Here is a 23,991-nt window from a genome sequence, read left to right as displayed (position 1 = left end):
TGGTAAGGAATGCAGAAAACAGATGCATAGTTTAAACAAGTCTTATAAAATACTAAGTAACACTTGCTTCATGATTTGATTTGAACACCTTCACTTTGATTTTGATTTGATTTATTGGTTCCTGTATTATCATTGTACATATATATATATATTGTCGCTGGGGCGACAAGACCTCGTATCTACAAAATGTCAAATGTTCAGGAGAGCCAAAAAACATGGCGGCCAAAGCACTATAGCGAACGGGATAACCTTTCCTTTGACAAACCGTGGTGGCTTCATTTTTGGAGTTAAGACAGCTGGGATTTGGACAGGACATCACTGAACTGATCATTTGACCATTAATCCAAAAAAGTCATTTTCACCAAAATTTCAGATACAAGGTCTTGTCACCCCAGCAACGATATATGATTACATACATTGTAATACATGAACATAAGTTGTTAACAAAATTTTTTTTTTTTCTTCATCGCCTTTACACAATGTACAGCAAAACGTATCAGCAATACAACAATGAAAAATACAGTGGGGCTACAGCATAAGCGTGGCTTGATTTGCATGCAGCCCCTGTACATAATACTTTGAAGACCTGGAGATGTTACTGACACTACAGACTAAGCAAGGATTGAAGTGGGTCCTTAAAAAGGAAATTCACACAGCCTTTAAAATGAATTGCCAAGAACATTCAAAAATAGATTGAGTCATTGTTTGGACAAGGGAAGGAGGCATATAGCTTGTGAAACTTGTGCTCTGCTCTCCGAGTGAACTTTCGAAACCGAGCTTTTTAAACTCTGCCTTGCCATTCGACAGTGCAATGAGCTTGACAGGAAGAAAACCTGGGGAAAAAAAAACACTCCATCACAAATACCAGTGTCATTCATAGAGGAGTTTTAATGTCCCATTGATATCACGATCACTGACTGACACTTGATAACTTCGGTGGATGACGCAGCCACTTTCGGAGTCTCTGACCCATTTGCAAATGTTTTATTTTCATTATTTTGTTACTTTCACAAATATTCTTTTACAAGCCCTGACGTTATCACCCTCATGAGAATACAGTCTGTATTTCACAAAATTCGCAGTTTTGTGACTGGAGTTCACACATATGATATGATATTTCATTATGTGTATAGTTTATGTTACAAAACAAGCTTTACAATTCTATCCTACCTCTAGAATAATCATGAATGCAAAAAAAAAAATTAAAAAAAAAATGTCTGTACTCTGTAACTCAGGTCTAAGCAACGTGTATAATTAGCATACAGGCAGAAAATACAGAAAAATGTTATCAGAATGCAAATATCTCTATAAACATTAAATGTGCATATAAATATGTCTTTATCTATGTGCATATAGATATGTAACATATAGAGTGCTTTATATTCAGAATTACAAGAACTTGAATCTTTTATTACAGCAAATAGTTTTAAACGTCAATAAGTGTGTGTGTGTATGTATGTATATATATATATATATATATATATATATAGTCGATAAGTGTATGTGTGTGTATATCTCTCTATATATATCTAGAGAGAAATATATAAGTGTGTGTGTGTGTGTGTGTGTGTGTGTGTACATAGCTTGTATGAATAAGGAGGAAAGTGAGAAGACAAAAACATCAAAATATAACAAGGAAACCATCAAAATATAACAAAAGAAATTGCCAATACAATGCTAGGAATCCATGAAACTGAGAGTTCGAGGCGAACTCAATTGTGTCATTTAGAGATAGCCACACAATGGCCTGGTCAAAACGTGATTGGGAGAGATGAGCAGGAGTGAAACTAGAGAATATAACAAGGCTAACGAGTTCTTTACATGCCAAGACAAACAGTTTCTTCACAGCTATGATTGTTGTGTTCACACCCTATGGTCAAGTCTTTTTTAATTAATATACATCCAATCCTGGGAGCTATTGTACTTTGTAAGGGTCAATTTCACTGCTCACTGCATTTAATAAGTCTGCATTTAATATCCATCTTCCTATTCTTTATGAAATTGATGTCACCAATTTTGACGTAAACTGTATTTCCCTGTTCTGCTGATTATCACAAGGTAACTTACACAAGTGGAAGTCTTCCTGGCAAACCTTATTAACCCTTAGCATGCTTTGAGTGGTGATTGGCAAAGGAAACCTCATAGCATTGTGCACACTATCCAAAGTCCCTCTCCTTTTCCTTCTCTACCCTCTTTCCTCGTTCTTCGTTGTCCAGTATCTGCCTGAGTGCATTTCCTCAATATCTGTAATTTCTGTGTTTTTTGTGGCCGATTACATATCTTCCTTTCCGTTCAATTTTCCCGGCATACCTGGCCCCATAGTGTCTGTGCCACAAATGTGATACGTTTCATAGTTGATATGTTTGCATTCTAAAATCCTACGAAGTATTGTTCATAGTATCAGCATCATATATCAGTGAGTAAATGTACAATAGTATATAGAAGAATTTAAAATGAATATGTTTTATTGATATAACAAATTGGTGCTCTTGTTGTTTTGTTCCAGTGTTCCACGTCTTACAAGCTTGGCTTTTTTAGTGGAACACTGTTTTCCATCATTGTGATTATTTACTGTTTTTGTTACCATGGCAAAGTGCATTGTTTCTTTTTTATGACATCATTTGTGCATACATGTATACTTTATATTGTATTTGAAAAAAAAAAAATCCTTTATCAGACGAGTGTAAGAAAAATGAAAAAATTGTATCACTTTGGATTATGTCAACTTTTTCTTTTCTTTTGATAATGGAAATAATAAACTATTGAAGTGAATTGAATTGAATTCCCTGACACAGAAAGGGTTTAGTTTGGTTTGGTTGTTTTGGCTTTATTTTATGTATATTCTGTTTAGTTCTCTTTCTGTTTAATGTTCTTATCAGAGCGGTGATCTCAATCATGGAAAATGTTACTTGAAGGTAGTGAAATCAAAGCAACAGACTGGTGCATATGTTCATGTCACAATAAACTTGTATTTCCTCTCTTCCAACACGTGGGTAATCTGAAGAATGGTGTCCGACGGAGGCATTGAAGTTGCCATCACGATTGTGTGCCCACGACGTCACTTCCTCTGAAGATCCCATTTTGCTTTGTGTCCAAATCTTAACAAAATCTGACTTTTCACAGCATCTGTTTGATGGATGTAAATCCTGTCTATGGCGGATATGAAATAACATCATATCTCAACGAAAAATACATCTGTAGATGAACAAAATTTGTAAGACAACTGGGAGTTGTATATATATATATATATATATATATATATATATATATATATATATACAGTATATAACAGGAAATGAAGTGACAGCTATGAGAAATACAAAACTACTTTCAGAAAGTGATATGATAGATTGATAAGAGGTTTTAAAATAACTATACATTTCATTATGCCTTGCCTAAGGCAGTCTGGTAAATTGCTGGAATGTGACAGATATGAAAGGAGACATTGGCTCTGGAAACATACAAATATATTTGAAGGAAAGACACTCTGCCCAACCTCCATAGAGTATGTAAACCGGATGTCATGTGGTGGGCATTAGTGACTGGGTTGAGATATTGGAAATCTTCCTGCATTCACATACAGCAACAAACAATAGTCCTTTCTATTTGTCCCATCTTACCCCCTTTTCAGACGCATGCCATTTTATACCAAAACTCGATAACGAAACGACGTATAAAGAATCATCGTATAGCCGACAGACCGTTCAGACATTAATTTTGACCGTTCTGGGAAACGTCGTATAGATGCGCAGTTTCCCACTACGCATGCTGTTACAGTCATGAGTGACAGCTGTGGGGTCACCTTTCGTGCGCGCTCCCATTAAGCCCCGCCCAGTTATACCATTCTATGGTCGCCATACGTTCAGATGGACATGGAATGCTGATTCGTTATCGAGTTCTAGTTCGAAATGATGCTCTGACCGTTGTTTCGCTATATGTCGTTTCATTCGTCAGCGTTCAGACGTATAAATTCATCGTATAGCTATACCGTTTTGGTATAGCTGTACCATTCTAGTATAAATTTTTTGTGTCTGAATGCCCTGTTTGAGCCACGTCACTGCAGTTACAGCTCTGTGAAGATGACTTTGTGACTCTCAATAACAAAACTGATCTGCTGTGACCACACTCCATATATATCTCATGCTTACAGTCCAGGTCAACATATTTTTCGTTAACACTCCTGAAATTAGTCGGTATCGAGTGTTGATTCTTCCCTCAAAATTTCTCTCCCCTGCCCCCCTATAATCAGGACCCACAGGGTGAAAATTCTTTCTAGCGGTCACGAGAGTTCAGAGTGCTGATAGACAGGGAGATTCTGCATACAGTTCATCTTCCTTCTGTCGCCCTTGAACGGAACATGGGAGTGTGCTAGCAATGAAAGAACAAAGCAGGAATTCCTCTGTCGACTGTGATGTTGATTGTTTACAGCGGTAAGGAGCTATAAAGAGCTTCGATAACAAGTTTGAAGGGGACCGAGAGATCAGGTGACAGGAAACTGGGAGTGGGGAAACAACATTATAAACAAGGGCACAAAAGTAGAAGAAAACAACATGAATTGGACTAAAAACTGCTGCAAAACAGAAGTAATTGTATTTCAAAAGAATAGTCTGTAGTTCAAAGTATGGGACTAAGCAAAAAAAATCCATGTCTGTAATGTACTCTAAAACCAGAAATGTTAATGTGCATTCTTATTTAGTGAATTTTGCAAGAGCCAAGATTCGCGAAATTCAAATGTAAGGGAAAGTTCTTGTCTGTTCCCTATGCACTGAATGCCAGTGGCAATTCACAAAAATTTCATGTCACAAAAAAAGGCCGTCGGCTCCAATTCACAAAAATTCCATGTCGCAAAAATATATCTTGCTTAGCAGTATTCAAATACAATGACAAGAAAGAAAGAGAACTAGAATGAGAATATAAGAGAGAGAACAGATGCAGATTCAAGATTCAAATCAAGTCAAGTCTGTGAAGTATCAAGATAGTAGGCAGAATTACATATTACTGCCATACTTCTATCCATTTTCTTCTCTCCTCCCTGTTCTATCTCTACACTATTGCCCAAGTATCAACAGAAGTTTGTTTGGTGATATTTCAAATTAGGCAACTAAATTCTATTAACTCTTTCCAGCTGCACTTCTATTGATTTATCAATTCATTCAATTATTAGTTTTATTCACTATTTTATATCTCATTTATTCGTTCATTTTGTTTTGGGCTTACAACAGTTGCCAAAGTGAGATAGAGAGAGAAAGAGATTGAGAAACAGAATGATATAAGGACAGAAAGGGAGAAAAAAAGGGAGGGAGAGAGGGAGACCATGTCCTAAAATAACTCCAAGTGTTCTAATTTTAAACGCCTTAAGGGAGAGGGGCAATATAAATCTAGACATGTTCCCCTCTCACCCTCCCCCCTCAATTTCCCTAGGGTCAGCAGCTGGACAGATTTGACCTTGGCTAATTCTGAGTGCCAACAGATCTCGCCTGAGGCGTACACATTCTCCCCGACACATTGCTGACAGTCAAAATTTGCTTCTTATAGATCAACGGAATTCAAGGTATTAATGGTTGTAGATTGAGAAAGAATAACAATAACACTGACGAAAGCATCTACCAAGATTTTCAATAATGCCATAGTTGTCTTATATTTATCCTTCAGTAATGAAATCTTGTCCAGTGATTGGTCTACATCGCATCCTGTGACTATTGTAAAGGAAGATATTTTTGCAGCATGAAATTTTTGCAAACTGGAACTGACAACCTTTTTTTTTCTGCAATATGAAATTTTCATGAATTGTCACTGGCATTCAATGCATATAGTGTAGACAAGAACTTTCGCATGCATTCTAATTTCACAAATCTCGGCTCTTGCTAAATTTGCAAAATTCAAATACACACAAACATTTCTGGTTTTACAGTAAACATATCATGGCTATGATGTTGATGATGTTGAAGACAAAATGCTGATGGAGAAAAAGGTGCTATTCCACGATGCAATATTAATGATATAGTGTGCACTATACCATGAATATTGCATCATGGATATATGAATGCTCAATGGTTTTTAATCTATTGGATAATGTGCCAAATTGCTATCAGTATCGGCCTCACAGACCACTCTGAATAATCACGTCCACGTTAGTACACTGATTGTCTGCACTGTAATATGTAAATGATTCTATTTTAGTAAATCTCCCAGTTTTCTAAAGATTCGTTGGAGGGATATGAAACTAATTTATCATGCACTGTTTTGAGCCAATATTCTCTTCAGGGGATGCACCCCTCTAAAAATAGTGCTATTCCTGCTACCTTGGGATCTATAATTTCAAAGTGAGCTCCTCAATGCAAGACATATTTGTGGGTTCTACGACATTTGCTCCTGCGACAATTGCTCTCATGAAATATCTGCACGCTAAGCCAAACACAAATTCTACCTACAAATATAATCCCTAACCCTAATCCTAATCCTCGCAGCACACTAAACCTAAAACACTATCACAACCCTAACCCTAACTCAAAGTCCCAACATACTACCAGAGCAATCGTCCAGGAGCAATTGTTATGTCTTCACATTTATGTGATATACATACTGCACATACATACATGCATATAACGCACATAATGGAGGAAGATGATAAAGCTGATGAAGTAGGGCCTACATCATGGAGTTCAAAACAAAATAGCTTCCCTAGAAACAAAACATAAACAGGTATCCACTTATAACATATGGCCATATTAGTCATCAATCATCCGTATGATTTGTTTATGAGGTGAGGAAGGGGACAAAGTTAAACACAAAACTCAAAACAAAGCATCCTCCCTAACAACAAAACCAAAACAGATAAACTTACATCAAAGCTGGAGATTACTCCCCCCCCCCCCCCCCCCCCAGCTAGTATATGTTTAAGAAAAACAAAATTAAAATAAGTTAGACAAAGAATCTGAAATGACGCATGTAGACATTAAAGTATACTTGGGTGTTTGGAAGTGTTTGTGAGTATTACATGGAAGGTTAAACAGGGCAACAATGCCAACGGAGGCAACAGAGGTGCTACAGTTGTACACAGTACCAGTGTTGCTTGTAGGGAAAGTAGTGAAATTCAGAGCAGGGATAACTCAATTACAACACCCTGTGTTGGTTTGAAAGTCCCACAGTAAACTGAGGAAATTTATCAAGCTTATATTTCGAATGGTTGGCTGCAGATGTTAAAGGGAAGCAGTCCTGAGATTTTCACTGTACTGATAATTAAGAAGAGTAAAAAATATAAACTTTCACCAATTTATACGCTTGGACATCAAAAATTGTCTCCGTACGCGATTTTTGAAAAATAATTCCTGCAAGCGATCGTGAAAGAGCCGGCAAAAAGATGCTACGTAGTGCATGCCCTACTCACCAAGTTGACAGCCGTGCCTCTAAAACCAATTTAAGTGTTCAAATGATTAGTTGCAATTTCATCATATAATGTGAAAGTTTGTGGTTTTATAATTTCAAACAAAATATTTCAAGCGTAGATATATATAATTTACGAAAAATTAATATTGTAAACATAAATTTATATGTATTTTTAAACCAAATACACCATGAACTTGACATCAAATAGGCACGGTCGTTTTCTAGCTTCCGTCCGTGTTGCATACTTCTTAGCGTAGAAACCACTCTCGCGCGCAAATCTTTACCATACCAATGTATACATACACAGTACACTCGATCGACTCCGTCCAGTCGATTTTGGCATTCAAACCGAAGATAACCTGTGCATGAGAGAGTCGAATTCTTCAAAGAAAATATTGTTTGTATCTCAATATTTCTGTAAGTAGTCAGATAATCGCCTTTCCTCGAAAAAAAAAATATGACGTGAGCCGGGAAGGGTAAACACAGGGGGTCGTAGGGATATGATTTCGCTCCACTTTGCCGTGCATGTCCAGTCGGCACTGGCAGCAGCTAGCTCAGTGGCACTGTACTGCATGCGCAGTCCAACCCCGGCTGCAGGCCCACGGTAAATTAAACATAGCTAGCCACTTTCCTTACCTCTCTACGCTTTTTTCCCTCGGTTCTCTTCGAAGTCGATGCTCGAGGTATTTCTGTTTTATAACTCATGTGAGCAAATAGTCAGGATTGCATCTGGTTTCAGGAGTTTTCTCGGTTTATAACCGAGGGCCACAGCCTGCCGGTCCACGTAAAAATATCGCTTCACAAATTGTCCACGCACAGGTAGGTCAGAACACGATTTCGAGATTTTGTAGGCCCTAAGTTTCTTATGTTCGGCATCGTTGTACCGATATTTCCCAGCCACACAGCTCACCTTTCACGATACTTTTGTTGGTCTGGGACGGAAAAAAGGATTTTCCTGGGAAATTTTCTGCACGATTCGAGCAAACTGATGTAAGATAGCCTGACCAGACGACGCTGAATGCGGTCGCCCCTGTAGTGTACTAGCAGGCCTGTGTAGAATCGTTTCTATCTACAAATATGTACACTCTGTACGTACTATATATAGAACATGCATGAGCGGCGACAGGTAGGGCTGCAGCTGCGCTTGAGACTGGAAAAGTGCGAAGGGCAAACCGCGTACGGGGTGCGTACGCGTATCTACCGTAGATCTATCATCTAGTTGTACCGTCCACACGTGCGAATATAATACACAATACATACACACACACACAAACACACACACACACACACACAACGTAGAAACAATGTCAAATACGGGTCGGAGTAGCCACCGACGTCTTCATGCATCCGGGTAAACTAGGGAGCGTACGGATAACGAGCAGAACACGGCTGGGAAGAGTTGTGCATCGACGACGTATGACTCTCCGCCAAGACTTGCTCATTAGCATATTCACCATGCAGAGTCACACTTTTTCAACCAAAATGTACGAGCTTATTTGGTGATTTTAAAGTTTGTTTTTGGTGAAAGTAGTTCATTGGAGGTACCAACAACAACATATTTTTTTAAATTTCGTGAGGACTGTGTCCCTTTAACCTACATTCTGAATCTGAATGTAGTAGACCAGTTAATAGGCTTTGGAAAAAATGAAGACAAGAAAAAAAAGAAGCTTCTTGCTCTTTGTGATCAAATGGGTGGAAGTACTTGTTTGAATGCATGTGTGAGTGAGTGCGTCTCTGTGTGCATACATCTGTATATATTTGTGAGTGTGTGTGTGTGTGTCTATGAGAAAAAAAAAACCAACAACACCATTTTTAGCCACTGACAGAGCTATCCTACTGAAACAAAGTCAATAAATGAATAAATAGATGAATAAATGAATGAATACTATAAAAGTGGATATTTTCACGCAAGTAACTTTTCGTGCTGAATATAGCGAGTATGAAGAATATTGTGTGTCTTTAATTCTGTGGAATCAAGACATTACATATTGGTGAGCACACCACAAGCAAAAAAAAAAAAATTTGCATGCTTTTATTTCCACGCTCGTTTCTGGTGGCGCGAAATGCACAAAATTTTCCACAATACGAAAATTTCCACCTTTATATAGAGTCAGAGTGGGTGTTTGTGTTTGTTTGTATTCTGTGGCTGTGTATGTGTGCATTCAAAGTGGGAAGAGGAATTTGAGAGTCAGCCACAGCAAACACAATTTTAAACTGCTATTATTCTCACCTTTGCCTTCCTTCTCCCTCTCCATCCTCCCATAATGCTGATGAATCCTCTGTAGAAAGCCTTTTGTCAGTTCCACGCTCTCATCCCATCGGTTTCTCTCGATGCTCGTCTGGGTCGCCAGGTTCTCCGCAAACTGCAGAACGCCTTTCAGAAACCTGCGACAAAATCATTGCGCGACACTTGATATGCATTAATTGCTCACAAAATGGAAATGGAGAAGGATCTTTTTCTCCCTTGGATCAATATACCTGTATCTGATGATTTCCTACATTGATCACTTCTCATAGTTACTGATTAATCCTCATGCTGACAAGATACTGATAGATACTGATGATAACCTTCAGAGGAAGAAAAATATACAAGAAATACTTTTATTTCTAGACTGCTACACCTGTGAAAAGAATTGAAATATGATGCATAATAGTATCTAATTTCAATACTGAGTGATATCTTCATACAATACCAGTGGATTTCTTATGTTGATCTTTTATCATAATCACTGATCAATCTTCATGTTGACTAGAAACCAGTAGAACTCACTGCTGATATCTTTAAGAGGAAGGAAAATATAAAAGACAAGAAACACTTTCGTTTCTAGACTGGCTAAACCTCTGAGAAGTTGAACTTGAAATATGATGCATAACAATCTATAATTTCAATGTCGAGTGATGTCTTCATTCCATAACAGCGGATTTCTTATGCTGATAATTTATCATAATCATTATTGATTAGTCTTCATGCTGACTCAATACTGGTACACAAAACCAACTAACTTCCACTGATGACGGCCTTGGAGGAAGGAAAATATGTAAGAAATACCCTTATTTCTAATCTGCTAAACATGTCAGAAGTGTTAATATTACACATAAAAGTATTCCATCCTAACATTCAAGTGATGTCTTCACAAATCAGCCTGTTCCTTCTAGGAACTACTGTAGGTCGATGCCAGGTTCCCACAATTCGCACCAGGGTGTCTCAATTCCTGGCCTAAATTTATATTTACTTGTATTATACCGAGTAGAAAATGACTTTGTTGGATAGAATGTAGTTTCTGCTAACTATATTTGTTCTTTTTTAGTCTTAGAACTGCATGCATTTTTGCATAATTTACCTTTTCAAGCATAGTAGTATGCTTGTTTTGTTGCAAAACTCAGATGAAGATGAACGTAGCAATAAGAGGCTGAGCTCACTAGATTTTGACTTGCCCTGACCCAATTCAGGTGTCCTTATAGTGTCTAATGAAATAATTTGTGAGCCCAATGCAGGCTGTGTTTACATCTCATGCCTGATTGATATTTTGCATCGTTTGATGACACATGCAGTCGACCGTGGAAAGGAATTACACGTACTGCTTGACTGCTAATGCGCACGTGGATTAGTAACATGTCTGTTTTTTGTAGACAGATAAAAAGAATATTGTTTGAGGGCAAGTAAGTTTCTTCAAGAATAATGGAAGGAATGGGTTTATATAACAAAAATTTTTGATATTAAGTGATGTCTTTATTACATTTTTTTTTAAATATCTTAGTAATATCTTTTTGATCAAGACGCAGTCACTGGTCATGATAATGATACCTGAATCATCATTCATCTTAATCACAATCATAATTATCACCATTCTCATTGTGTAAAATTTCAGGGAAATTAAGCAGGCTTTTTAAATGCTCTACAACCTTAAGGTTTCATTCACCTCTGAGCTACCTTTGTCCTGCACTAAATTACGGTTGGGACACAAACAAGGGAATCTTCACACAGAATCAGGCATGTTAAATAAAACGAACACAGGTTACACAACCAGGCACACGTAGCAAAGGTCAAATAAGTCATTTCGTTTGGTCCCCCTTCATTGCTGACAGCGCTCGTACTCGTCCGAGTGACGGGGAAAGTGCCAGATCTGACATGCACACAAACACACACACACACACATACACACACACACACACAAATGGACTGACAAGGGTAAACATCATCAAGCACATACAGCCTCAACATCTATGACAGCTCTGCTTTAAGGTGACTAGCGAACATCTGGTCTTCAAAGGTCACAATCATATTTCCGCTGGCAAAATCTGGCGCATAACACTCATTAAGTTTAGCGAGGGCTGCCTCTGTCACGAAAACTCTCAGCTATGCTTTATATTTGACATCTATTTTGAAAATCGCCCGACAGAGTGAGAGAAAAAAAAAGGAAGCAATCTTTAGTAACATGTACAGAATATGAACTTGTTCTCCACAAACACAAGCCTAATTATGTAGCCTCTCCCCAGCTGCCTTCATGTTTTGTCCTCTGCTAATGACATGTTCTGGATTTCATCTCGTTGCCTAGAAAGCGCTGTCCCACTCTTGTTTTTCATATAATGCTCTCCAGCAGGAAAATAATCCTCCTTCCATTTACCTTCACCTCCTGGAAATGAGTCCAGGAACTGTCACGCACATCCAAACTTCATGGTAAGATTGAAAAGTTTTTCATTGCGCAGTGAACTGAAGAAAATTGATAGTAATGATACATGCAGTATCAGGCTTTTCTCAGTTTTATTATCTGAGAATTTGTTACATGCAGACATGAAATTCTCCAGACATCAGTCCCCTTTCATGTTAAGTTCTTGTTATGGCCATTTCAGCCCCTTTCATGTAAAGTTCTTGTTATGGCCATATAATATATGGCCATAACAAGAACTTTACATGAAAGGGGGCTGATGTCTTGAGAATTTGATGTCAGCATCTAACAAATATTCCCAGATAATAAAACTAGGGAAAGCCTATTAGGAAGTACAAACTCCACAAGAAATAAGGACAGTTTTATAGGGTGCCGTGAAACACCCCTCTCATCATGTCTGTGGTATCCCACGTGTTCCTTTAATAGTGAGGAACATAATATTCATGACAGAATCCATCCATTCATCGCAAACATATTCAGCATTAACACTTTGCAAGCTCGCATTATTATGCTCCCCATGGTGCCACAAGTAATATTGACGCATGTTTTAGACAGTGGGTATGCAGCACCAGCTAGTCTGGGAAGGAGGCTACACACTGATTATGACATACAAAGTAATCACAGCAATTTAAGAATTAATGTCTGATTCTATAACAGCACTTACGTGAATATATATGGCACACATGATTCATTACTGTTGTTTTATTTTGTAATGATAAGAGTATACAAAAATATCTGGACTTTGGAGCACATCATCCAACATGTATTCTGGCATACCACCTCCCACATCACACATATGAGCTATTAATCATAACCAACCCTCCAGCAGTTAGTAGGTCATTTTGATGAAAGGAGGGAAAAATCAAGAGAATGGGCTTTTTGATTGTTTGGTAGCTAAAAATACATTGCATACACTTTTTCTTCCCTAATTACAGCAGCATGTAAAATCTGCTACACAGGCTATGACAGAATACTTTATATTCCGCAGAGCTAAGTAGCATAAAGATACCTCCCCTGCCCCCTCCCCCCTCCCCCCCCCATAATTACATTAATGAGATCAAAATGGCCTAATAATTGTCACTAATAATTCATTATCATCCCCTAGAGCAGCAATTAAAAGTCAGCGCAGTGACAGATTGCTAATAATAAAGTGTGAGATCTATTTTCAAAGCTGAAAGAGGAACCTACAATGCAGAGATTTGTATGGAGATATCGCCTGAGGAGAACAAGCCAAACTCAACACATGAGCAAAGTGTCATAGTAGCCAGCCAATCAGCCACAAATACAGTTCCTGAATACTGTAAAAGCTGCTACTTTTGGAGCACACATATTTTCACAAATGAGGCTACAGACATTTTCATGAGATCTTGTTTTCACGACTTGACACCGGGCTATAGAAAGTGCACTTATGTCTGTCCATTCACTCTGCAAATTAAATGCAATTAAGATCAGGGCCCCATTTCATAAAAAGTTGATATGATAGCAACTCTTGCTGGAATGGCAATTGTCATAGTAACGACAAAAATCCAGCTACCTGATTGGCTGTTGCTACTGGAAGTTGCTATTCCAGCAGGAGTTGATATCTTAACATCTTTGATGAAATGGGTCCCAGGTGGTGATATTTTTGTGTGTTGTTAAAAATGTGACTCTACAGAGATTCATTATATTCACAAAAACTACACCCTTGCAAAAATAACAGCTTTTACAGTAGTTGGGTTGATTCTACAGCAATCTTTTATTCCAGCCTGTTTTAGAACAGAATGTCGCATTTTATTCTGTTTTGATCCATGTAAATTTCTATGATGTTAATATTTACACAAACTAGTTGGCATGGCAAATCATCAAAACATTTTCCATAAACAAACATGCCTCATATTTATTGTTTTTGCACAATTGGAATACATTTTCTGGTTCCATGACATTTGTTCCTGTGACAATTGCTCTCATGAAATATCTGCATGCTCAGCCAGTTATAAATTCTAGCCACAAACATAACACTAACCCTAATCCTAATCCTAACATCTAACTAAACCTAAAACCCTGTCACAACCCTAACCTTAACCCTCAGTCTCTTCGAGAAAATAGGACCAGAGCAACTGTTGCAGGAGCAAATGTTGTGTCACCACATTTTTTCATCGCAAGTGGCCATGTGGGGCATTAATTGTCTTTATTCATCGAATTGTTTTAGTTCTAAGCATCTTGATACTGGCACAAATTACTAAGTACATCTTTGATATTCCTTTTTTGTTGAGATCCATTCCTTTCTTGTTGAGGTTTTGATGTCTATCTTATCACTAGGTTGTCTTTTTCAACTTTATGACTATCACAACATGTGTCCAGAGACTCCAACTCTCCCACCGAAAGCCCATTTTTGCAGAATCTCCCGTTCTCCCACTTGAGATTTAATTTCTCCCGCTTGAAATGATTTCTTACTTAATTTCATTATATGTTGAAAAATAAGCCTTAAATAGCGCGAGAGAGCATCCAGAACCACAAGGGACTTTGCGCTCATGATCTGCGCCAAGTTGGAGTCTCCCGTTTGCTAGAGGTTTCAGGCGGGAGAATCTCCAGATCAGAAGTTGCTTGTGGTTGGCGTCTCTGTGTGTCCTAACTCAGTGAATTAGACCAAAGTAGAGAGAGTAGGCAAGAGAGAGAGAAAGAGACCAGAGGGAGATGTTCTTTAGAACTAAAGACCTTGAAGAAAATCGCTTCATCAGCATGGCCATCACGTTTCAGATTCATGGTTAATAGATGTGACAAAAAAGCAAAATACCGCCGACAGTGAAGGGAGAACAGGTGGTAGATTTGAAAGATGAAGATATGATATCATGACATACTCTTGATGACATGTCCCTTGGATTCGGGCTGATACATTTACTGAAGGTAGGTGATTGAGCGTTGAGCTCATGATACACACTTACTGTGTAGTTCTTAAGACTGCAGCTAACACCTCTCATGACAACACAAGTTGACCTTTAACCCGTGGTAGTTCCTGTAGTGTCTTTGTTTTGAGGATCCGATAAAGGATAATTCTCCAACACAAAGATGAATTAATGACTGTAGTCTAAATCAAGTTTTGATTCAGTTGTGCAGAAAACCAAAAGGCAGGATTTGTTCATATCAATAACAACATCAACAACAAATTTCCCTTTAAGGTTCACCTCATGGATGTTGTGCGTTTATCAGGGGGAGATGTTAACTTAGTATAATATGTGTGTGTACGATGGTGCTGTTTGTTTGGATTTTTTTTTTTTTAGCACTAGATATACTTCCTCTCTTTTCATTTCCAATAAAGACTGAACACAGACACTGTAAAGTCCTTGCACACATTCAGTGAATGTGAGAGAGAAAAGGAGGAAGGGGAGTGAGTGATGGAGAAAGGAGAAAGACATCATCCTCCATTTTTCCTCTCTTATTATACACCCTTTACTCAAGAGACAGAATATACTTCATATATTCCTAAAAGCAGAATAGAAAGTCCAAAAAAAAAAAAGAAGAAGCTATAGACAGGCAGGAGCAATATACTTCTATATAAGGAATGATAATATCAGACACACCTTTGACTAGTGACATGGTTTGAACTACAGCAAAGCTTCTTTGCATCAACATCTCTATATTTCTTAACCCCACCATACATCTGCTATCTGTTCTTCTCTCATAGTTTTTTTTTTTAATCGTGCCATGGTGTGGTTGGCACCATGCAGCACCAGTTAAAACTCACAGCATCACAGATTCTTTCAGGGTCAAGACTTGTTTTCTTTTCTTTTCTTTTTTTTTTGCTGAATCTCTCAACTTCCACCTATATTTTGTATTGAGAGAGACCAGAAATTGTCAGGGTATTACATGTGTCAAATTTGTGCTTAGATTTCTTTCTAGTCTTGCAGTAAAAAAAAACCAAACAAACAAACTAGAAATGTCGCTATGGCGACTGGTATGCCTCCGACATAATGCATGATTCTCCTAATAGGTCTAGATAGTACATGTGGACAATGTGTGATTACATTTTCACAAAATTGGCAAAATGTTAAAATGACAAGTTTGTCACAAATGTGTTGAATGCTCACCTTCCTTGACCTAGGTTTAATTGGATGAATAGGAGATCATGTATTTGGGATTTACGGACTTTAACTTGACTTTGACCCATTCATACCTTTATGCATTGAGTTATTTTCAAGGTACGGAGAAAAAGTGCAATTTCTGTATTGAATAGTAAATTGTTACCATTTTCATATCACCTTTGACTTTAAAATTCATAAGATAATCACTGTCAGGCAGAAGATGCATAAATATGTAGTACGTTTCAGGATAACCGAGATATGGAGGAAAAACTACGTTTAGCACTTTTACTTGATCTTTGACCTTTTGACCTTTGAGGCAAAAACAAAAGAAAAAAAACTGTCCAGATAGTCTCTATTAGGTTAAACATGCATACACCTAGTGTAAAAAAAAAAATAATCCTGCTGGCATTGCATAAACATGAGGGAAAAAGTAAATTTTGAAGTGTTGCCCTTGACCTTTGACCCCATGAACCCTAAATTCTCTAGATAATCACTGGCAGCCAGTACATGTATATACATTATGTTCCATGAAGAGACCTTAAACAATTTCCAAGGTACAGAGGAAAAAGGTGAAGTTTTAATATTTTTACTTGACCTTTTGACCTTTGACCTTTGACCTCATGACCAGAACTTTCACCAGAGAATCTTAATTGGGTAATACATGTATACACTCAGTTTCAAGAAAACATCTTCAGGCATTGCATAGATATGATGGAAATAGTGACATTTTATGTATTTGACCTAGACCTTTTGACCTTTGACCTTGAGCATGTGCACCCAAAACTTGATAGGCACAACTTCACCCCCTAATACACATACATGCCAAGTTTCATTAGGATACCTCAAAAGGTTTTGATAGTTACCTTGTCCACAAAATTCATTACGGACGGACGGACAACCCGAAAACATAATGCCTCCGGCACCACTTTGTGGCGGAGGCATAAAAAGGCAATTGGTCAGTCTCCTTTTATTTTCCGTGAACACTTGACAATATCTTTAATAAGCTCCCAAACAATATGACGCAGAGTATATGGCAACATGAAGTTACTGTTGTGATGGCTGTCCACTGAGGACCTATGAGTAAAAAAAAAAGTACAAATATACAAAATTCTGAAACATATGCCTGAAAACATTATCCTACAAAGCAATATCATAAACTGATATTTCTTTCAACCTGATAAAAGGTGTACATCTTAAAACTGATACCTCATGCTATAGCCAATGCTAATAAAAAGCACAAGGCCAAATGACCAGTGTTTTGCATGACATTTTTGCTGCTTCCATGACTTTTCATACTTCCGGTAAGTTGTTACGCATCTTAGGTGGGTGGTATGTGTGTATTCTTGGTTTGAGCACCTCATCTAATCTTGCTCTCATCAGATGCAACTGCTCTTTACTTTTCTCCTTTATTTTTCTGGGGGGGGGGGAGGACAAGGAATTTGCATTTATAAACCATGTACAGATTGAGAAAAACATGTGTGTTTGAAAAATCCTGCACTTTGAATCTAATATTTGATGAAATGGTATGAGTATTCAACACTGAGTTGCTCTGACAAGTATATAATTTCATCATTGCAGGCCTAAATGACTCTACTAAATATCACACAATTCCCTTTAAAAAATCACACAAATCCTTGAAAAATTATACCTCTTTAGAATTACACTGGAAGGAAGAGATTGAGCATTCCTTCAAAGGCCATTTCTTCGAAAACGTATTTGAAAGTACAGGTTCTGCTTGTATATGTCTTCGGAATACAAAGCAGAAGACTTAAAGTAAACAATTACATGCAAAAGGTATTGGTCATCATGCATCTTAAGACAGGGTGTAATTGCCTTTTAACTCATCAGTATTGTGCATATGTATGGCTTCCCTGTACAATAAACACATTCACAGCTAATTTTCCATGAAAGCTCTCCACAGCCACTTGAATAAGGGCTAAAAACTCGTATGGCTTCAGTCACAAACATTGCCATTGTTTGAAAACTTATAAGGTCGCATTACCATTTGTTTAATCACCACATGATTAAAACTTTTCAAACCGTGACTTCTATTTTGGACACAGTGAAAAATTAACCTCCCGGCCTTTATACTCATTTATTCTATTTTTGGCACAAGAGCCCTAGTAACTAATAACAAGAGCAGATTCCATGGAAACCTCTGAAATACACAGAGTTCCTTGACAATTCTCATACATGTTAGTCAGTATTTCTGTTTAGTCTCCAATAAAAGACCAGGCTGCTTTTTCTCCAGAATCATTTGCATTTTCTGGCGACGGAAGTGGTCTGCACTTAATCCTCGACTCTAGTAAAGCCAAACCAATCGGCCATGTGATGGGGTAGTAACATCTATAACATACAATTTGTTTTCACCACGCCTTGCATTCACTGACCACCTTTTTTTACAACTCCTTTAAGGCGTGATAGTGTAGGTAAAAATTTTGTGAAAAATGCTGATTTAAAAAGCATTTTTTTTTTCTGTTGTATCTTCCATGAATATCTTCTGCATCAAAGCAATGTAGAAATTTATTCTGATACTTTGAAATCCTTATTCTTTCCCCTCAATCTTCAGAACTTTCACAGGAATCATACTGCATGTATCATATCTGAAGCAAATATTGGAGGGGTTTACTGCACATTGTGCAGCAACATTGCATAACTTTACATGGTGTATCATCATTTCAGGTGAAAAGCAAGGAATAGGATGTTACTAGTACTACTCAAACCATGTGGCAAGCACATAAAATACACATGTATACATGTACAATTCACTTGAGTGGATCTCATCATTAAAGAGCTCTTATGCTCCACTGCAGCCTGCACAGCGCTTCTGTGCGCATGCCTACCACATTGCCTTATATGGTGATGCCGAGGTATGGCAAGTCCAGGGGCTACTTGTAGCAGTGAAGAACAGTACCCTGCATATACATTGTATATAATGATTTATTGCTCAGAATGCACTATCATTGTGCCATAATGTTTATAGAAGGAACTCATTCAACCCTAATGACCTTTGCATATATTTTACAGCTAAATAGAAGATAAAAGAATGCAATAAAATCACATATTTCCTTTTCTGCCAGCACAGAGTCATTGGAGGGCCTACAAGTGGTTTCTATGTATACCTCACTTTTCAAATGACCACTCTGTGACAATACAAAAGTTCCAGGAATGTTTCTATTTGTGCGAAAAATTTCATAATGTTGGAATTTTTTCTTTAATCTATACCTGTTGAATTCACTCACGTTTTAGTATACTTGCATAAGGTGAGTGAAGTCTGTATACATTCATTTTCCTCCTTATTTTTCAAGACAAATTAGGAAAGTTACTAATAACTGTAACCTACCATACCATATCACACACCTCATCACATATTTTATCATATTGCATCATGCAACATCATACCATATCACATTACATCGCATAACATCGCATCGCATCGCATCGCATCGCATCGCATCGCATCGCATCACATCTCATCTCATCACATCACATCACATCACATCACAATGTCATCACATCACATCATGTCATACCATATATCATAATTATATCATAATATATCACATCATATCATATCACATCACATCACGTCATACTATACTGTAAAACATGAAATTTTAGCGGAATGAAATCTTCGCGAATTGGAGCGGACAGCCTTTTTCACGGCATGAAATTTTCGTGAAGTGCCTCTGGCTTTCAATGCATATAGTGTAGACAAGAGCCTTCGCATGCACTTTACTTTCATGAATCTTGACTCTCGCAAAATTCACAAAATTAAAATGCATGTGAACATTCCTCGTTTTACAGTATTATCATATCATATAATATAATATCATATATCGATTATAGCATATCATATCAATTCAGAGGAACATTGTGCAGGCTGTATCTCATTAGGGAGCGACAGAACATGTGAAAGTCTCCAAAATGAGCCAGCTATTGTATGGTCCCCATAATGCATCCTTTGTCTCGACAGCACGTCGCCACCGTCCCAACTCTTGTTTGCTATGCAAATGTTGCACTGGTGCACCAAGATTAGGTCAGCTGTCTCGCTCAAATGGACTTTACCACCGGTCTCTTGTCAGTCATCTTCACATGTGTCAGATTTGTCTAGACATTTTGTGATTCACAATCAGGAATTGACGAAAGTGACGTTGGACACCTTGTCATTTAGCCAGGGAATTAATAACTTGATGGGATTCAATGATTGTGGTCATGCTACCAGGCATCAATCACATTCAGATCTCATATAATGTGCATCAAATTGGCAGACTAATGGATAATCAAAATATTGACATGTTGCAAAACAAAATGAACTAAAATGAGTAGCCTTTAAAGCAGCAACTACATGGCTTGAGGCATGGCTTTCACTGCTATCACATTCTGTTGATATGATTTGGTACTAAGGACATGCAATCACTAGTTTTACTTTTGAGCTTACTTTTTTTCTTTGGCAGTTAAAACTTTATGTCTTCATTTCTTTTGTAATCTACCATATGAGATTTTGTTTGTGTTATTGTTAGAAAAGAGAAACAAGTGCCTCTGTGGAAGAGCACTTGATGGTACAGCAAATGATAACTTGAAGGAAAACAGCCTTTTATTTGGTATTTCTTAACTGATTACTTCTCTACTGTAACTCACATTTGATGAGAATGCATTCATCTGTTCTCTGCACTGCATATGAACTATTGTGGTATCCTTCAGGACAGAGTTATACTTTTCAGAGCATGATATATGAAAGAAATTATAATACAATCTGAAAAAAAAATCTAAAAATAGCCCAGAGTGACCATGATAGTGGCGACCTGGGTGCAAACTTAATACTTTTCCCTGGTGAAGTGCCTGGGTGAATATGATTCAACCTCAGTTTAAATAGCAGCCATTCAAATGACCATGAAATTAGATTAAACTTTATCCCCAACAGATTAATTGCAATACCATCCCCTCACATGAGTGTGTATTTGTGTGGTTTGCGTTCAAATATAAACCTGTGCCTGGCTTTGCTATGTGTCCGCACATGCTCTTAGTTTGGTCCAGAAATGTTGCTCTTGTGTTGTCCACGCTGCTCTTTGCCAATCAAATTCCCTAGTCAATTTTGACACACATATCTTGCAGCTGGGGAGGGGCAAGTGTTTCTATATTACAAACCTTGAAATGCATTAAAGGGACTGTACAGTACTGGTTCTGGTGGGAATTCATGTTTTGAACATTCTTAAAGGGATCGTATGGTTCTGGTTGAGATCTAATTTTAGGTTTCTAACATTTTTAGGTGAGATAATGAGAAATCTCTTATGAAATATGAAAGAGCATGTAATTCTATGAGGAATTCAACATTTATTTGATAAAAATTGGTTTTGAAATGGCTGAGATATCCAAAAAAGAGCGATTCTAATAAAGTGTGGGACCCACACTTTGTAACGATTGCTTTGTTTTACTTTGTTTTTGGATGTTTCAGTTATTCCAAACCCGATTTTCATCAAATAAACTTTGAATTCCTCTTAAAATGGTATGCTCTGTGCTATATCATAAGTGTTTTCTTGGTATCACGCAAAAATTTAAAAGTCCAATTCTCATCTCCACCAATACTGTACTATCCCTTTAAGTGAGATAATGAGAAACCTCATATGAAATATGAAAGAGCATGTAATTTTAAGAAGGATTCAACGTTTATTTGATGAAAATTGGTTTTCAAATGGCTGAGATTTCCAAAAGAGTGATAATAATAAAAGGCGACATGCCACAACTTTATTAGGATCTCTTTGTATCACCTTGTTTTTGGATATCTCAGCCATTTCAAAACCGATTTTTACCAAATAAACTTTTGATACCCCTTAGAATTGCATGCTCCTTGACATCTCACAGGGTGGTTCCTGAATATCTCGCAAAACGTTAAAAGCTAAATCCTCACCTCGACTAGAACTGTACACACCCTTTAACACTAACAATTTTCTTTTTAGCCAACTATCTGAAGCAACTTGTTATGCAAATATTATTCCTGATATTTTGCATTAGTCGAGCCTTAGATCATGTAATATTTCACTTTGCGCAAGTTGCAACTCTTTCCATAGAGAACCATGATTGTCTGTGAGATCTATCGATTTCATAAGGTTTGAGTTTGTGTGTACTGCTGACAGTCTGTCTTCATGTGTGAAACACACCAGTAACTACGTCTGGCATTTGATGAATATAAAAGCACTGGAAAGACATACAATAGGTCAAAGAAAGGAACAATAACAACAACAAAAATGCCTTTCTTAGGGCCCGTCTGGGTCTATTTAAAGATGCTTCTTTTCAGAGAGTTGCTAATTATCCCTGCTGATACACCGATGCCACGAGAATAACATAGACATAATGAACAGGAGAGCTACATCGCCATGTCCGATACCAGCCATGACGCAAGTCCCCTTCATAATTCAGGCCCTATATACTGACTGTCCCAAATATGGAACACAGCTCCCGCACTCAGTACTGAGATGGGAAATTATTTGCTTGCTTTGTCCCACAGAGTGGAGGATGGGGGACACACTTCATTACATTGATACAGAGTCTATAACAAAAGCAATGAAGCCGGGCATCATCTATATATTGTCATCTCGCACAAGGCCCTGACGTCAACCAAAAGAAGCTGAAGAAAAAAGATGGATGCAAAAACAAAGACCCCTCAAAAGCTGCTAATGTCAGGGTAATAAAAGCATGCCATATATAATTAGACACCATGGTCTTAATTAAGACATGTATCAATGTCCTAGAATGTACCAGTGCCTAAATTACTTTCTACATTCATGAATTCATGCATGGAACATGGTTGTTCAACTCGTCTCCCAAGGGTATGCCTCGCTGCTCCCATCTTGGCATCATTTCAAATCTAAGGAAGATGTTGAAATAAGCATGTAAGTTGGTGCACCCTCCTCTCCAGGTTTTTGCTAATTGTTTATATGTGGAAATCAGTGAATTCCTAGATTTTCTTGTTTGGTTTCTGAAGTATTTATATCCCTAAAATGTGGAAGATAGTGATTTAGTATTCATCCAATAATTAACCTGTACTCCTTTCTGTTCTGCAAGGAGGGAATTTAGATTGTCTGGGAATGAGAAGAAAAATTTTACTTAAGGTATGAGAAATATGCTTCATGGAGGACAAGTAGGTCTTTCTAGACAATAGTTGAGGTAACAATACAATATGTATACTCGTTACTTTATGCCATTGACTCGATCCCCATACAGTGTCACACATTTTTATATCAATTGCTGTTTTTGGTGGATCATGTAAGGTGTCAAAGTTGGTGATAAAATTCTCATAAAGCAAGACATGATACAACTTGTACATGTCAACTGAGTAAGAAATGCTTGAGGGGATTTATCCTAAACATAACATTGTTACTGACACGTGGAGTGACAACCAATCAGAAAAAAAAAAGTTGTTATGACTTCAATATGACAGCAAGATTTTTTTTTTTTTACTTCTTCTTTTTTGTCGCTCCCATGGACTCCTCAGAATTATCTGCTTTGTGACAATGTCTGTTCATGCCCGGTATTAATCGTCTGCTTTGCTCACAGGAAGACAGAAACATTTGTCCACATTGGGAGCCGTTGGAACAATGGGGGATGCATACGTGCAGAGAGCAGCAAAAAAAAAAGAAAATCTATTCCAGTTGCAATGGAAAACTAGTAAGTCTACGCTGCATTTAGTCTCAGCGAACAAAATACACAAATTCTGAGCGTTCAGTGGTTGCGTGGTGTTATTTCCCTGTGTACATCAAGAAAGCTCTCGTTCAGATGGGCTGATGTAGTGCATGTATCCAACTAGCTGCAGCACTCTCAAATATAATGGTGTGGTCACGCATTCAACCTGACCCAAAATACTGCAAAATACACTAGATCTG

General features: G+C 37.6%; 1 protein-coding gene across 1 annotated transcript in view; it reads right to left on the bottom strand.

Moving 5' to 3' along the window:
* Positions 1-23,991, bottom strand: part of LOC139739699 (endoplasmic reticulum membrane-associated RNA degradation protein-like) — a 149,201-nt gene that overhangs the window by 45,731 nt on the left and 79,479 nt on the right. The window contains exon 16 of the mRNA XM_071650313.1: positions 9,617-9,771. Within this exon, the coding sequence (XP_071506414.1) occupies positions 9,617-9,771 (155 nt within the window). The remainder of the gene's footprint in view (positions 1-9,616; positions 9,772-23,991) is intronic.

The sequence above is a fragment of the Diadema antillarum genome, unplaced genomic scaffold (genome assembly GCF_040938485.1).
Source record: "Diadema antillarum isolate AM-2024a unplaced genomic scaffold, OU_Dant_1.0 scf00000029, whole genome shotgun sequence".
Lineage (NCBI taxonomy): Eukaryota > Metazoa > Echinodermata > Echinoidea > Diadematoida > Diadematidae > Diadema > Diadema antillarum.
Note: the sequence above shows the minus strand (reverse complement) of the source record. Positions and strands in the feature narration are given on the sequence as shown.